The 16,361-nt window shown below is 48.0% G+C and overlaps 2 protein-coding genes across 6 annotated transcripts; both read right to left on the bottom strand.

Annotated features, from left to right (window-relative positions):
• On the bottom strand, nucleotides 1-3,623 carry ZNF784 (zinc finger protein 784). The gene has a single exon (XM_080977819.1). The coding sequence runs from the start codon at nucleotides 3,613-3,615 to the stop codon at nucleotides 1,633-1,635; it is 1,983 nt and encodes a 660-aa protein (XP_080833945.1). The 5' UTR covers nucleotides 3,616-3,623; the 3' UTR covers nucleotides 1-1,632.
• Nucleotides 3,624-7,967: 4,344 nt separating this feature from the next.
• LOC308460718 (uncharacterized protein) lies at nucleotides 7,968-14,831 on the bottom strand. Of its 5 annotated transcripts, XR_013978746.1 has the most exons (4): nucleotides 13,669-14,831; nucleotides 9,743-10,864; nucleotides 8,436-8,550; nucleotides 7,968-8,202 (listed from the first exon to the last, which is right to left on the bottom strand). XR_013978746.1 is itself a non-coding variant. In XM_080977233.1 (2 exons), exon 2 carries the CDS (start codon nucleotides 10,819-10,821, stop codon nucleotides 10,063-10,065), a length of 759 nt encoding a protein of 252 aa, XP_080833359.1. In that variant the 5' UTR covers nucleotides 10,822-10,864; nucleotides 13,669-14,831; the 3' UTR covers nucleotides 7,968-10,062. The 5 variants fall into 5 exon arrangements, 1 of the variants encoding a protein (XP_080833359.1); XR_013978744.1 differs by having other exon boundaries at nucleotides 8,436-10,864; XR_013978745.1 differs by having other exon boundaries at nucleotides 7,968-8,550.
• Between the last annotated feature and the right edge of the window lie 1,530 nt (nucleotides 14,832-16,361).

The raw sequence follows: 16,361 nt of genomic DNA, 5'->3' as shown, positions 1-16,361 counted from the left end.
TTTGGTTTTAAACGTGGCTACAACTTTTCAGAAGCTTTTATTTCTACCTTTGGATTTCTGCTTACAACTTTTACAAGACTGGGGGACCTTTCTTCTAAAGACCTTTTCTCCAACTTGTTGTAACATGAACAAATCTTAATTTTCATCCTCTTTATTTACTTATAGTTCTTTTCAAATACATTTTAAAAAATCATTTCAGATTTGCCCTCCTGAGGGTAAAAACACACATTAGAAATTGTGGGTTATGATCGCTATGAGCAGGACCATGCATCTGCTTTTTTAAAAAAGCAACAACAACCCAATACTGCATCAGTATACCTAGTGTTGGTATCTATTAGTACAATCCTATGTCTACTCAGAAGTAAGTCTAATGAGTTCATTGGGCTCTCTTCCAAGAAAACGGATATAGGATTACAGCCCAAACCATCTGCACTCTAGCAATTGTGTACAGTTACACAAATGAAGTAAATGATAACTTGCTTATTTCATATAATACCATTTTTCTTCTGCTAGCAGTGGGAAGGGGCAGACACCTGTACAAGGCACTGGTTTCTAGAAGTGCTCAGCTATTCCTTGCCTCAATTTCAGAAATGTTACCGACCGTTAGCCATGCACTTTAGGCCTCTCTCTTCATTAGTTTGGTTCAGATGTAATGCCCAAACCAAGAAAAGTAGTAAGATTTGGTTCACAGGTAATTGCAAACAAACAAACAAAAAGAGCTGCAAGATCCTAGCCCTCAAGCCTATGGCTACATTTAGATGGAATGCCAAACCACACTTTATATTATTGAGCCTTTAGACTTATTAATACATCATTGTTGTACCTCACCCTTCCAATAGGAGCACAGGATGGCCTAAAGCTACAAATAAAACAAATATTGCTGGCGGCGGCAGCAGCAACAGCAGCATACTACCTTGAGAAACGCAAAACTCAAGTTTGACCCTAAAGCCTGGGTAAATAAAAGTGTTTTCAATTTATGTTAAAAGATTTCTCCTGTAGGGACCAAACAAATATCCCATGGGGGAGAGTTCCACATAGAGCGTTGCTGCATAAAATACCCTTTCCTGAGTAACTGCACTACCGACTGCTCCCTCCCCACCCCCATGCTCCAATTTCCTCCTGTACTTTGTTAACTTTGATTAAATCAACCATATTTTACTTGCAAGCCAGAATTAGAAACCATGGTTTGATTATAATCTCTAGGTCTAGTTTGCAGAAAATCTCTTATTTGCAAAGAACCAGAAAGAACAAGAAGAGGGGGTAAGTAACCCACAGCCAAGGCTTGCTCATGAAACGTAGAACCATCGTTTGGCATTCTATCCAAAACACACCTTTGGGTCTAGAACAGGCTCCCTCAACCTCAACCCTCCAGATGTTTTGAGACTACAATTCCCCTCATCCCTGACCACTGGGCCTGCTAGCTAAGGATCATGGGAGTTGTAAGCCAAAAACATCTGAAGGGCTGAGGCTGAGGAAGCCTCGGCTAGAAGCTTGCTGTTTTCTACAAAGTTAAAAATGAGATTCTGCAAAGACGCTGAAATCAGCATCTACTGTTGCAACGGTGCAGAAGTACGTGCAGCTCTGCCAACAGCTAGCGTGTCATCTCCCCATGGAGAACTTCCTCCTCAAGAGTCACTGTGACTTGGTACTCCATTGGTCTTTCGCCACCCCTTTACCACCAGGCCCAGCACCCTCCTGCCCATGAAGCCGGCGATGCTTGGCAAAATTGGAAGAGTTATTGAAGCGCCGGCAGCACACGGCACATTCAAAGGGCTTCTCCCCAGTGTGCAGTCTCCGGTGAGTGGCCAGGGCTGAGCTCTGTGTGAACCTCTTGCCACAGACAGCACACCCAAAGGGCCGTTCGCCCGTGTGCACCCGCAGGTGCTCCTTCAGATCTGTGGCACGACGGAACTGCTTGGGGCATGCAAAGCAGAGGAAAGGCTTGGAATCGAATGCTGACTGGGAGGGCTGATCGTAAGGCTCGGGATCTTGGAAAGGAAAGCAAGGTGCAGAACCCTCCTCTTCCCAGTGCTGAGCGGTGCTTCTAAACTCCTCTTGTAAGGAGCCATGTCCAGGAGATGTGGAAATATCGTAAGGCAGAGAACATGGCTCAGGGCTCTCCAGTTCCCAGGGAGATACACCAGCAGGCATGTCCAAGGGAGAGCATCCTTCAAATTCCCCCCTTTCTCTTCTTGTCTCCAAATCGGTCTCTTCCCAATCAGGACAGGACCAGACAGACACTTTTGCTGTGAGAGCATTAATCTTCCCCGGGGCACACGCTTGAAATGCCACCTCTTTCTGCTTGTTGCTGCTGCCATCTTGCCTCAGCAATCTGAAGTGGCCAGCACCATTTTGTCTGAGGTCATGGGCAGCGATTCCATGGTGGCCATTTTGTCTTGGCGCTGAGGTGCTGAGGCGCCTGCTTGGATTCAGTGCGCTGACAGGGCATTCCCCTCTGCCATTCTGCTTTATGTGGGCACCAATGCTCTCCCCACTACTATGCTTTGGACCCTTGAGGTAGTCTTCATTTGTTCTCCTTACTAAACAGCCCACAACTCCACTCTCTTGACTCAGCTTGTGGCTACCAGCTTCCAAAAGGCCTTTCCCACAACTGCCGTCGTCTAACAGTAGCTTGCCATTGTGGCTGCCGACATGATGCTTCTGTTCTCCCTGAGTGTGGCTTCCCTCTGCTCTATTTTGCCTCAGGCCTATAGTGGGATTTTCACCACCAATGTACTTTTGGCGTCTGAAACTGTGGCCATTTTGCATCGGTCCCTGGCCGGTGCCACCATTTCCCCCCAGTCCACCTTTGCTATCACTTGCCTGCCTTAGACCCTTAGAATGGCCACTTTGCCTCAGTTCATGGTTAGGGCCACAACTAGCATTATCTCCCCTTAGTCTAATTTGCCTGAAATGGTCCACATCATCGCCAGGTTGCCTCAGGCCACTATCCTGGCTAAAGCCGTTCACATAAGGGCTGTTGGGGTCATGGCCTCTCTTGTTCTCGCCTTCCCTCAGTTCTTTGACGACCTGGCAGCCATTTTGTCTGGGCAGCAGGCCAGGGCTTATACTGTAGCCACCTTGTCTTTCCACCAGCTGGCTCAACTTCTTCTCAGGTAGGAAGGCGCAGTCCTTCCCGTCGCCTGCCTTGTTGCCGTAGCCAAACGGGTGCCCGTGGATGCGCTGGTGCTTGCGGAAGTTGGAGCCGTTGTTGAACGACTTAAAGCAGACGCCGCAGCGGAAGGGCCGCTCGCCAGTATGAATGCGCATGTGGCCAGAGAGCACTGAGCTCTGAGTAAAACGCTTGCCACAGATGCCACAGCCATACGGCCTTTCGCCTGTATGTACCCGCTCATGGTCGCGTCGGTCTGAGGCCCTCTTGAAGCGCTTGGGGCAGAAGGAGCAGCTGTAAGGCCTCTCAGCAAGGAAGGACAGGGCCTCTTGGTTGCCAGGCAACCATCCCCGGGGCTCGACCAAGAGGTTTTTGCAGCCCTGGCATTGTAGAGCCTGCCCTTTGGGCCCAGCAAGACTCGGCAGCTCCTCCTGGCACAGCGGGCAGACAGGGGGCAATCCTGGAGTTGCCTCTTCTTTCACTCTAACCAGCTGGATTTCCATTGGCGAGTCCACACCAGCAGAATGCCTGCTTCACAGCATCTTCCCCTGGAAATAGCAGGAAAGGCAGAGATGTAAACAGAGCGGGTAGGGTGGGCAGATCAAATAGCCAGAGCTTGAATTACACAGGGAGCAGTAGAGGCCTGGTTTCCTTACCTATTGCTTTTAGAAGGCTGAAGAGGAAGGAGATGATTCTGCTAAATCCTGAAGGAATCAGGGAATGGGGGGCTGCGAGTGTAATTCACCTCCCTTCCCTAACCCAAGCCCACATGCTGCTTTCATTTAAGTAAATTTCTACTCAGCCTTTCTATCTAAGAATGCCCAGCGAGGCTAAAAGCAAAATATAAAAGCAACATCAATGTAACCAAGTTAAGCTGGTCAGTTGAGAACAATATGAAAACAAGACAGCAGTTAAAATACTGAAGGAAATAAAAACCCTCCAATTAAACAAATGTCAGCTGGAACTGATCTGTCTTAAAGCAATGGCAAAAAATTATCAGAGGAAACACCAGAAAGGTCTCCTTGGGCAGACAATTACCCAGACTCCATGTGGCCACAGAAAGGTTCACTCTTGTGTGATCCTATTGAATCTTTCTTTCTTTCTCTTTGTTTATGCAGTTTTACAACTTATATATACACCATAAAATATTCATAATTATTTCTTATCCTTGGACTTCCCAGTCTAACTCTCCATGGCATTCTAGGTAGTATTTTGTCGGCTGCATAATCTATTATTCCACCCATTTTTGTCACAAATCTTCCCTTATTTAATGTTATCTGCTGCTCTTATGTTCATTCCTACTTGTAGGTTAAACTGACTATTATACCCTCTGAGATACTTTTCAAAACACTTCCACTCATCTCTTATCTGTGACTCATCCTTATTTCTTAGTTTTGCGGTCATAGTTACTAATTCTGTGTATTCTATCAATTTATTCTACCATATTTCTTTCGTGGGAATCTTTTTTTCTTTCCATTTCTTCACATATACCACTTTAGCTGCGGTGGTTGCGTTTAAAAAGAGATCGAGTGCCTTTTTCAGGATATCCTAATAGAAAGGCCTCAGGTCTTTTGGGAAATGTGATCTTAAGGATCTTTTTTAATTCTGTATTAATCATCTCCCAGAATTCTCTAGCATAGTTCCCATTGAATTTCAGCTAAAAGCAGAACTTACTACGAAGCCTTTACAATGTGTTTTAATGTGCCTGAGTTGGGTACAAATACTTTAAATGAATAAACAAGCATGTCTGGTATCCCCAGCTTAAATCAGACCTCACCAGGGGTCAGCAACCTTTTTCAGCCATGAGCTGGTCCACAGTCCCTTAGACCATGTGGTGGGCTGGATTATATATTTTTGGGGGGGGGGGGACTGAACGAATTCCTATGCCCCACAAATAACCCAGAGATGCATTTTTAATAAAAGGACACATTCTACCCATGTAAAAACACGCTGATTCCCGGACCATCTGTGGACCGGATTGAGAAGGCGACTGGGCCACATCTGGCCCAACGGGCCTTAGGTTGCCTACCCCTGCTCTACACCGAAGGATGCAGAAGTCTCCCCCACAGCGAGTGTGTCCTGAACTTCCCAGATAACTTGTTCAGCTCTTAGCTCTAACCCAAATCTTTCCCTGGTTTAAATCTTCGCCCAAGGAACCCAGGCATCCTGACCACCAAGCTGACTGGCTGGACTTCACTGTTTTCAATGCTCATCCGAAGCATCCCAATTCCAAGTCTGCTGCTCCCTTCCCAGACAGCCCAGGATCACTGCAGGGAAACTCCATGTGAAAAGGCTGTTTACCTCTGAATCAGAGGTGCGGGTGGGGGGTAAACAAGAAACGGGAGGACCACCATCATCTTTATCCAGCCCCTCCGGATGGATGAGCTTTCGGCCTGGCCCAGAAAATGCCATCCTTGACCCTAGCACCCCCCCCACCTGCCCCAAATCTTGCTTTCTTACCTCCTAGGCCCATTTCGATGGAGCCTCTGAACCAATCAAAGAGCCCAGCCTAGCGTCCCGGCTCCCGAGTTCCCCTCCGGGGCGCTTAACCCGCCCCACTCCCTCCAAGCCTGGCACCCAGCCGCCTGCCCTCCAAATTTCACCGGCCCCCTCCCTCCCGGGCATCCTGGCTGCCAGCCAAAAGCGTCCCAACCCCGTCTAGATCTCTCTCCCCCCACCCCACCCCGCTGCGATCTCCTAACAGATCCCGCTCGTCCTCCTCCCTGAACGAGTCCGGCTTCTTGGCGGAGAGAACAATAGCCCGGAGCTGGGCGAGCATGGCCAAAGGTGGAGGGCAGGGGACCCGCCGCTGGCCAGGCTGCCGGGGTCCGCGGGGAGCGCCATCGACGGTGCTCGTGCTGCAAGCCCTCCGCCCTGCGCCTCTGGGTTGACTCGGGGTCCCTTTGTCCCTCCCTCTCCCCCCCCCGCCTGCCCCCCCCATTGGCACGCGAGTCCCCTACTCATCCTCGGGCACTGCACCCGGCAGCCGCTCCTGGCCGCTGGCATCCCCTCCTCCTGCTCCACAAAGGAATCCCTCACCTGTACCTGCTCCATCCAGGCTGGTACCGGGGAGATTCTGCAGCGCCGCCGCCGTCCCTGTGCAACTTTCCGCCTCCTTCAGGGGGAAGAAACAGTTGGGAAAACTCCCCTCCCCCTTTTCCCTCCTCCCCATCCCGAATGCACACCTCCCCTTTAAGTGCAACCAAAAAGGAAATTAAAGGGAACTGGGAGATGGCCCTGGCTTTTTGTCTGCAGTCAGAAATACAAGCAATACATGACCACTCTTTCCCCTCCGCCCCACCTCCTTCCCCTCGTTTAAAGACACAGCCGCCCCGCTTGCAAAGTAGGGAGAATCAGAGGCTGGTTCTGTAATTTAGCTTAGTTGAAATATGCTTTATCCGCGGTGTAATAAACCAGGATGAATTAGAAAAGGGTCTGTGCTGCAAAGCACTTTTTGCGATTCCAAATGCTCCAGTTGCAGTTAAAAATCGCCTTTGCATCTTTATTCTCAAGAGAGCATAAGAAGACCCACCCCTCCATATCCTGTTCTTTCAGTGGTGAACCAGATGCCAATGGGAAGCAAGGCATGAATGAAACAGCCCTCTCCCCTTTTGTGACTGGTATTCAGAGACACACTGCCTCCAACACTGGGTGGTAGAACACAGCCATTGTGATTAGTAGCTATCTGTAGTTTCATCCTCCATGAATTTGTCTGTCTGGGTTGGTGGCGAGCACTTCATACTGTGGCAGCAAACTCCACAGTTCAACCAGGGACGTGTGCCTTTCTGGAATCTTCTAACATTCTCAGGATGGCTCTGAGAGGTTTTTCCTCCCTGTCCACTTCCCCCACATCACACACAATTCCATACAACTTCCTCACGAAAAAGCAGGCTTAAAAATCTATTTTTAACATATACTATCATACCAGCATCTCAGCTGTAACAGCTTTTATCTTTTCTCTCTAGACTGGGGAGCAGGATGTCATCGAACCAGTATGTACACCCTAAAACATATTCTGGACTGATGTCAGTTTGCTCTGAACAATTCTATATGCAGTTTTTCAAAGGAGAATTTGCATTTCCAAGCACGCCTGCTTTCATTCCACCTCCCCTCCCCCAAAGCAAGGTTCTGGACTGCTTGGCCAATGTATGGGTCAAGCTGGGAAAAACGAGCATCTACTCTATTCCTTCTTCGACCTCTGTACTCATGTTCCTGTACTGCTTTATCCTGACCAACATGGCTACCTATCTGTAACTGCTTTATCCTGGTAGGCTAACATACCCAGCTTTTAAAACTAAAATAATAAGCATTCCAAATTCTCTGGAAATGCAAATGTTGGGTTCACAATAAAGCATGTAGCTGAGAAAGCTTATGCAAAACAAGTGATATACTTACATTTTATTGATTTACATATTTTGAGTACTCAGCTGGCAGATTCTTGACGCATATTTGGTTTTTGTAAAAAATAATAATTCATAAAAGGATGCTACTTTCAGTGTGCATCCCACACTTCCTCCTTCAACAAAACCTCTTTAGAGAAAGCCGAGACAGACCATTGAGCCATCTGTTTTGTCCACTCCACAATGCCAGGCAGCAGCAATCCATGGTTTCAGAGTGGCCCTACCTGGAGACATCAGGGATTGAACCTAGGACCATCTGCAATGGAGAGCAGCTGCTCTACCCCTGAGCTATAGCACCCACCCCCCTTTCTATGTTCAAGGAAATCAAGTGATTCTCCACATCTTGAGAAAAGACCTTTTGCAAATGCCTAGAAGTTACACAGCTGAAAGGCACTCTTCTCAAACCCAGCAAAGGGCTAAATTCTTGCCAACGGATCTACATCCTCTCAACGAAATGGAAGTAACACAGCAGAACTTTATTCGTTTAGCACACAAAGATGAACCAAAACCCCAGAGGATTGTTTTTAATTAAAAAAAAAAAGGAAGACACACACAGTTTAAAAATTCCACACTAAATATGAAGCAGAGGAAATATGATCCAGGAATCTCCCTGGCAAGCTTTGGAGGTACCAGGCTAGCCGATACCTTGGAACACATGCCTGTATATCGATGTCTCCTGATTGTTTCTCCCTGTCGAGGAAACAGAGATTCTATGTTTGTTAATTATTGTAGGAAACCACAGCAGTCTTATCACATACATCCCACTGGCAGTAAGCCTGGGATGAAGACCAACATTTTTCTGTTGCTGCATCTCTGGGGTTGAAACCCACCCACCCCGTAAGTATATAGACCGTGGCCTGAAACTCTTTGGGAAGCTGGTTGAAATGGTTCTAATTAGGGGTCAGAAGAAAACAAGGCCTGACCAGAGTTGATGGGTCCACACATGGATCTGATCTGGAGGCTGGACTACCAGTAGCAGCAGCAGCCGCCGCCGCTGGAAGGAATGTAGAATCACCAACTCTGTTTCCCTGGAAAAATCTGGAGGGTTTGGAAATAAGAGACTGTTAAGGCTGGTAAGTTGGGGAATATCCCATATTCCATCCTTCAACACCCATACTCCCCATCTAGATTTTTAAAATAATAATAATTCAGAGCCAGAATTCATTAAAGCAGTGCTTTATAGATGGAAGGGCAGGTTAGGAGGAGCCTTAAGGAAATGCACCCCCCCATTCCTTCTAATTTTAGCCAAATTGTGGTCCCCTGTAGCCTTCAAAAAGCAGTAGCCAAGGGAGCTGCTGCAACAGGTAAAGGCCCTCTCTGGCTTCCCTGTAATTTGGGCACTGCCTTAAAGAAAAGTGACTTTCTTCCTGCACATGGAATTCAGCTGATGTTCCACCCAGCCTTCTCTAGCCTCTTGCTTATGCTCCTTCAATAGGCTCTTTATTGTAAGGGAAGGAGGGGGAGAAATTTGGGCCCAAGCGTTCTTGAGGTGGAATGTCAGGATTCAAGGCCACAGCCTCCATCGTACACCAAGTAGCCATGCTTGAGACGCTTGCAGGGGACTCAAAATAAAGAATCAAAACTGGCCAGATTCGATTTGAACCTCTTGCTAAATTCAAATGGAAGCCCTGCATGGCTATTGTAGAGTAAGGAGAGTTCTCTTCATGGCTGCCCACCACCACCTGCTCTTAATCTGGAACCAAATTCTGCATGAAAGCAAAGCAGATCTTCCCAAAATAGGCATGCGCTAGTTTTCCTGACAGGCTGAGGTCTCCGTACTGTGTCTGTGGGTCGCAGTGCATACATGAGAGGGCTAGCCCCTAATCGATTCGAAGGCCATGTCTGCAGATGAGGAGGTTTTTAACTGGCATGCATCGCCATTCTGCATGATAGCATACCCTCCAGGCATACGCAGAGGGGACAGTGTCTGTGCCATAATGCACGTTCTAGGCAGGGTCTGCTGGATTCCTCCCTCCACATATCCCCAATATGCCACAAGAACTTCTCCCTATGACACTGTGGCAGAAACAGATGCTAGCAGGCAATGCTCTGTGTTGCAGAGCTCGGCCCGTGAATCCATGCTGGATGTGAGTGACCTACGGGGGTAGTGGAAACTCGGATGGGGACAAAGCAGGAGGCAAGGAATCCCCCTGCCAGGTTGCAAGGAGCACAGACAGACGGGATAGACAAGGTTCTACAAAAGGCGGAAGGTAGGCCAGTGTGTCCATACCAAGTCCTTGCGGCATGAGAAGGCAGGAGGGACCTAAGCTGGGATTTTGCAAGCTGGCTATTGCATGCCGGATAGTTTGTGGCATAGGTGGGCGAGGTTCTCCATTCCCATTTTCCCCACGCAACAGCTAGTCCTTGGGCCAGCAAATGGAGAAGTATCAGGTCCGTAAAGACACGGGGAGGCATTTGCAGGCCAGGGTTGCCGTCGCATGGGTGGGTGCTAGCTGCGCCCAGGTGGTAGATGTCTAAGGCCTGGGTGGGCAGCGAGGTTCTCATGCTGATCCTCTCGTGGCACAACTTCAGTCTCGAAAAGGCCGGCCTTTACGGTGTCGGGAGGAGCTGCAGGCGGTGCTTCCGGCGGATGTGCCTCTGGAGGGTGTTGCGCTCCCCAAAGCGCATGTGGCAGGCCTCGCACTGGTAGGGCCGCTCCCCCGTGTGCACCCGCTGGTGGTGCGAGAGCTCCCCCGAGTCACGGAAGCTGCGCTGGCAGATGGGGCACTGATGGGGCTTCCGGCCCGAGTGGGTGTACTTGTGGCGCTCCAAGTGGGACGTGCGCTTGAAGGCCTTGCCGCACGCCCGGCAGACGTGGGGCTTGCTCTCCGAGTGGGTGATGCTGTGGCGCTGCAGGTAAGACAGGTACTCAAATGTCCGCGAGCACACAGGGCAGCTGTACACCTTACGCAAGGACCCTCCGCTCCCGCCCCCTTCCGGGTCCCCTGCCGCTCCCACCCCCTCTTCCACCAGCACTGTGTATGGCAGCCCCTGGCTGTCAATCAGCAAGTAGTGCCCCAATCGAGAGGGTTCCCCTTGTTCTGTGCCTCCTGTCCCTCCAGGAACAAGTGCCCGCCTCCCTGCTCCTGGCAGCCCATTCAATCCCTGAAGGAGGGCGCTACCAGGAGAAGGCAATGGCGGGCGAGAGAGTTTAGGAGGCGATGTTTGGACACCCCCTCCCTCACCCCCCAGCTCCAGCTTGATGGGTTGTCCCACATGGCTTGCAGGCTCTTGTGGATTGAGGGGTTCCAAGGTTTCTGGTGGTCTTTGGGGGTCTCCTATAGACTTGGAATGTCTCTGCAGCTCCATAAGTATCTCCTTATGTGTATTCCCTTGGGTTGGAATGCCAAGTCTGCAATAAGAAAGAAAGCACATTAATTGGGAAAAGTGTGAGGTGGGAATTATATGGGTCACACAACTTTTAGAGCTGCAGTTATGTAGGGCTGCCAGTAGGGCTGGGTGATATCTGGTTTTCGACATTGTGATTATATCACCAGCTAAACATTGCAAAATATACTGATATATCACAATGTCTGAAATAAGGATTGAGCTATGTAGAGGCATTAGCTGGCATCACAGTTTTTCCCACATTGTGATTTTTGCATAAAACACACACACACAGAGGATTTGTGATATACTGCCGGATCAAAAATTATGAAACAGTTATCATGATATGGACTTCAACCTAGCTGCCAGCCAATTAAAAGAGCTGTACTGCAATTGATTTGTCACCCACTTTTCTTTTTTAAAAAGAAACAATTCCATTAATAAATAGCATATAACCAACCCTCAATATAGATGCTTTTTAGAGAACTAATATAGCCCTTTAGAGAAGCCAAATATAGCTAGCAGCGTAATAAAGAACAGCTACCACTCATTGTTTAGAATAAGAGGCATTTTGAATGTTTTCTTATTCACGCTTGGTACACCAATATCAGAACCACAATACCTACACATAATAAGTCACTGCGTCCTCACTGTACAACACTACCCAACAACTTTGGTGTCTACTGATTACTCAGTCGACAGCCCAATGCCACACATGCTTACATGGAAACAAGACTTTGTTTGATGGGACTTACTCCCAGGCAGGACTAAGGCTGCAACCCTAAGCACACTTATTTGGCAGTAAATCTACTTGAATTTGGCAAACAAGCACAGGACTGGACTGCAAAATTTTAGCTGGTTCGTTTATGAAGCTTACAGCTCCAGCAAATAAAGCTACTAACCCTGCAATCCTATATACATTTAATTAAGTATTGTTCCTATTGGACATTGCGGGACTGACTTCACACTTGCCTGGGCTGCTCCTTCCCTAGATTTGGAGATTTCACACATGTTGAGTTCCAAGGATGCTTCCTAGCAAAACCCCTAAAGACACATACTGTACAAAGTAGCATGTGAATGCAACCTTTGTTTTTTACCATCTGTGGAAAGAACCAGATCTTATTGAACTGTAGGCTACAGGTGGGTGATCTAAAGCCCCCAACTTTGTTTTATGGGGCTTCCAGCTTCCTCTGAACTCTCATACTTCCACCCCCCCCCCCCCGAGTTCCTCCTTCCTGTTGGCTTCTTCCTTATTTTTTCCATCTTTTGTCTCTCCCTCTCTCTCTTCCTCCTCCCCTTACAGTGCCTGGCATGCTCTGGTCCATGGGGTCATGAAGAGTCAGACACAACTAAACGACTAAACAACAACAACAGAAGGGGAAAGATTTTGAATGATACATATAAACTGGTTTTAATTTTTTTTCTGGCTGTATCATCATCATCATCATCACTTCCTGTATTTATATCCCACCCTTCCTCCCGAATGAGCCCAGGACGGCAAACAGATATACAATTCAATAATAAAAACAAAGTAGAAACAGCTTAAAACATTCTAAAAATAATTGCAATTAAAAGCATACTTCTATTCAATGTTCTAGTATGCCAGTATTCAGTGTTCAGTTTGAGGAAATGCATTCCAGAACATTAACTGTATTGGTTTGTTGTACTACACAGTACTTTAAAAAAAGGATTTGTATACTTATTTGAGAATAACCCTATCAAACCCAGTGATGCTTATTTCTGAGTAGACCTGTATAGAGGAGGTAGTTTAATTTGAAGTAAAAGTGGTGAAAATAGAAGCAGAGTGATGTTTATTCCAGATTAGTTAAGACAGAACAAATATGTCTGTGGCTCTTCCCACCAATTCTGACTCCATCTACTGCTAGCATTTGGCCACCCTGAAAGATGACCCCTGAAGGAATGTGGCCCTCAACAGAAAAAAACACCCTGCCTACCCCATCTATAGCAGGTATATATAATACCATCAACCATTACAGCAGAGTTAGATGACAGGGGATATATCTAAATAAATGCTGTCTAAAAGGCAACAGTAGGAAGATGTGATAAGATTTCATCCTTTACTCAGGCAAGGAGGGAGGAGAGGTTACAACATGGAGAAGGAACCACTAAAAATGGAAAGAACTTAGAAAACGTGGAAATGTAGTGCCAGAATCTAGGTCTATAGTATCTATACACCTCTTCACTAACACCTAGAAATTTGTGAGAATCCCTGACCTGAGGGCTGTTGGGGGGAAAGTCATTTTATTATTACACCTCAGCTATACCAAAGTATTGCAAGCAGTTTGTGTTGCAGTGGGAATGTGTGGTCAAAGGTGGGGTTGGGGTTCACACGTCTCCTCCGCCTGTCCTCCATTTCTGGTTTTGTCCAACGTTCTGCCAAATGCTTCTGGGAAGCTTACAAAGCAGGGTGCTTAGAGGCATACTGATACTGAAGATCAAATTAGCTAACATGGTCATTCATATGGTCAAAGCTGGGGTGGAATAAATGGGAATGGCTCTGGTGGGTGGAGCTGAGGGAAGATATGGTGGGAGAGCTTTGGTGGGGTGGGTGGGACTTGGAGCACTTCCACTTTCTGTAGGCATCAGCTGCCTCCATCCCCAGCTCTGGGGTTCTTCCATCAATATGCTAATATAGGCCACCTGTCATTAGGTTATGCAACAGCTTTCCCAAACTCCCAGTCTTGCAGACTTACACACAGCCTAAGGACTGGCATCAAAATCCCAAAAGATCTTTCTTGGCAGACACCCAGGTTACTTTCTCTCTCAGTTAGCCCCTTCCTCCATATGCAGAACTGGATCCAAACTTACCCTGCTTGGGTGGCGTTCCAAAGTCTCAATCTCAACTCTCATTTCTGCACCAAAACCTCATGCCAAGGTGAGGCAGGCACCAGAACATGCCCTTTGCTTCCATCCTGGAGTGAAGTAAGCTGTAATGTCCAGGTGGAGAACAGAGGGGTCTTCCAGTCTACGATCCAAGGCGGCAGTATTAGCTGGCAGTGGATGGCACGGATCCGAGCGAAACGGTTAGTGGCACCAATCCGGGGCGCATGTTGAATCACAGCCGGCAACAGAACATGGCCCAAGTCCAAAGTTACCATGAAGAAAGAGCAAGGGATTGAGCAATGCCACCTTGGCACCCGAGGCACGGCAGGCGGATCTAGAAGTAGCAACCCAAGAAGCAGCGAAGTTGGCCGGCAGCAATGATCCAGAGGAAGCGATATATGGGATCGGTGGCACCTATCCAGCAGGCACACACGTTCTGGCAAAGGTAAAAGGATCCAAGCCTTCAGGTTTCGGGGAGTTGGCATCCGGCTCCAAACGTCAGTTTAGCAACAGCAGCAACAGCAGCCTCCACCCACCAACCCGCCGCCCTGCTTGATAGCAGAGAGGGATATTAGGATAAGAGGGAGGTAAGCCTCCCCAGGTGCCCCTCCGCTCCCCCCAGAAAGCAAAGCCGTGGGCATCCAGAGCCAGGTGCCCTCTTGCCCCGCTGCCTCCCCCTGCAGCTGCCCACCAGCAGCCCAGGCTCCTCAGGGGAGAGAAGGGGAAACTGAGGACGGGGGGGGGAGACCCCGGGGGTGCCCTGAGGGGGGGGAGGGTCTCTGTCAGGGTGGGGCTGAGCGAGGGGGGCTTCTACCTCGCTCTTCCTGGGGGGAGGTTGGAGGTGGTGGGGGAGGAGGAGGAGGAGGAGGAGGTGGGTGTCGCAGCGAAAAGTGTCCTGACGGAAACGCGGCGGCTTCTCCCACCGGCTCACGCCGAAGAGGTTCCCAGATCAACGTTCGTCCTCTCGCGCAAAGGGGGAGCGGGTCGCGGAGGTGGCTTCTCGCGCACCTTCTGGAGAGCCGAGGGGGGATCCTGGCGCCCCCCCCCGGGCGAGGGCGCTCGCCTCCGCGACCCACGGAGACCCTGCCTCGCCTACCTTCCCTCCACCGCCTCCTCTCCAGAACTTGGCGCAGCCCCTGAATCTGTGCTCAGCATTTGGGAAGCATTGCAGGAAGCGATGCAATTAATGCATGCATATGTAAATACACCTATGATTTATGTATCTTGTATGCAGGACCCCCCGACTGCACACGAGCCTTTAGAGCAGCCTTTCTCAACCTGTGGGTCGCCAGATGTTGTTGGACTACAACTCCCATCATCCCTGAGCTCTGCAGGGCGGGAAGGGAGAAGATTGTGGCCCCTCTCTCCTCCCCGAGGACGCCCTGCTTAGACTTGAAACCCTTCGCATGCTTTTGCTGGACGAAGTTAAGTCCACGGACTTCAGCGGGGCTCAGCTTCCATGAAAACAGACGCGAGTAAAGAGCTGCAAGAAGTTAAGCCAGTCCTGTCCAGCGAACCCAGGACCAGAAACCCTGTTTTTTTCTGCTCTCCTCCAGGTCCTTCACCACCCGGGCTTAGCCCCAGCTCTGCCTTCTCCCACCACACAGTGAACCCAGGAGTGGTGGGTTCAGCTTCTGCCCACTCGATCCCCCAAGCCTCTGCTACCTATACACTTGCTTCGTGTTATCTAGGTCCTCTTCACACACACACACACACACACACACACACACCCTCCACTTTCTCCTTTGGTGTTTTCTGCCCTGGTGAAATGTCAAGCCAGCGGCTGAGGAACGTGATTTTACATAGATGCAACAGGTGAAGCTTTTCCCAGAATGGTGAAGGTGTGATGGGGATTGATGAAATTCCTCAAGGAAAGCCATTCCCATCACTGCCTCTTTATTCATGGTGCACATGAAGAAGGCCTCTTCATGTCATAGCTGTCAACTTTTCCCTTTTCTTGCAAGGAATCCTATTCGGAATAAGGGAATTTCCCTTTAAAAAAAGGAAACGTTGACAGCTATGCTTCATGTGTTCTTAAGAGCTACATCTTCACTGTCCTCCTAAAAGAGTATAACATTAAGGCAAGATGTAACTCAGTTGGTAGATCATTCCACAGTTTTGTTTTGTTTTTTAAAAAAATATTTATTACTTTTCCAACAATTTAAACACTACCAAAAAAAATAAACAATACAATACAATACAAAAACACTACATAACACTAACACATTAAACTAACAAAACAAAACAAAAACAGTTTAGAACACATCAAACAATTTCAATATCTTATCTTTCATTCACTTATTTCAACGACCTCCTCACACCTCCCCTTTTTGTATTCTAGTTATTAATTATCTCAGCAAATCCTTTCCATCTTTCACTATATTCTGTCATTAAATTACCTTAATTTATTTTAACCTTATCTTACCATAAAAAGCCCTAAAGCTTAAAACTTAAAACTTATTTATACATAATTCTTTTTAACATAACATATTTATACATAATTCTTTTTAACATTTCTACTAAAGCCAAATAGTTTCATTCCAACATTTTTCTAATACTCATTAATTTTACAATGATTTTCTAAATGAATTTTTAAACCTTTCTTCCAATCTTCATCCATCGTCTCTTCTTCCTGGTCTCGGGTTTTGTCAGTCCTTTCTATCCCATCCATCTAGTCC

This window comes from Podarcis pityusensis (genome assembly GCF_964106645.2).
Source record: "Podarcis pityusensis genome assembly, chromosome: 13".
Lineage (NCBI taxonomy): Eukaryota > Metazoa > Chordata > Lepidosauria > Squamata > Lacertidae > Podarcis > Podarcis pityusensis.
The sequence above is the reverse complement of the archived record's forward strand: the minus strand, read 5'-3'. Positions and strand labels throughout refer to the sequence as shown.

Coding starts and splice junctions, on each gene's coding strand:
- ZNF784 (XM_080977819.1), bottom strand. CDS start 3,615: ATGGAAATCCAGCTGGTTAGAGTGAAAGAAGAGGCAACTCCAGGATTG.
- LOC308460718 (XM_080977233.1), bottom strand. CDS start 10,821: ATGGAGCTGCAGAGACATTCCAAGTCTATAGGAGACCCCCAAAGACCA.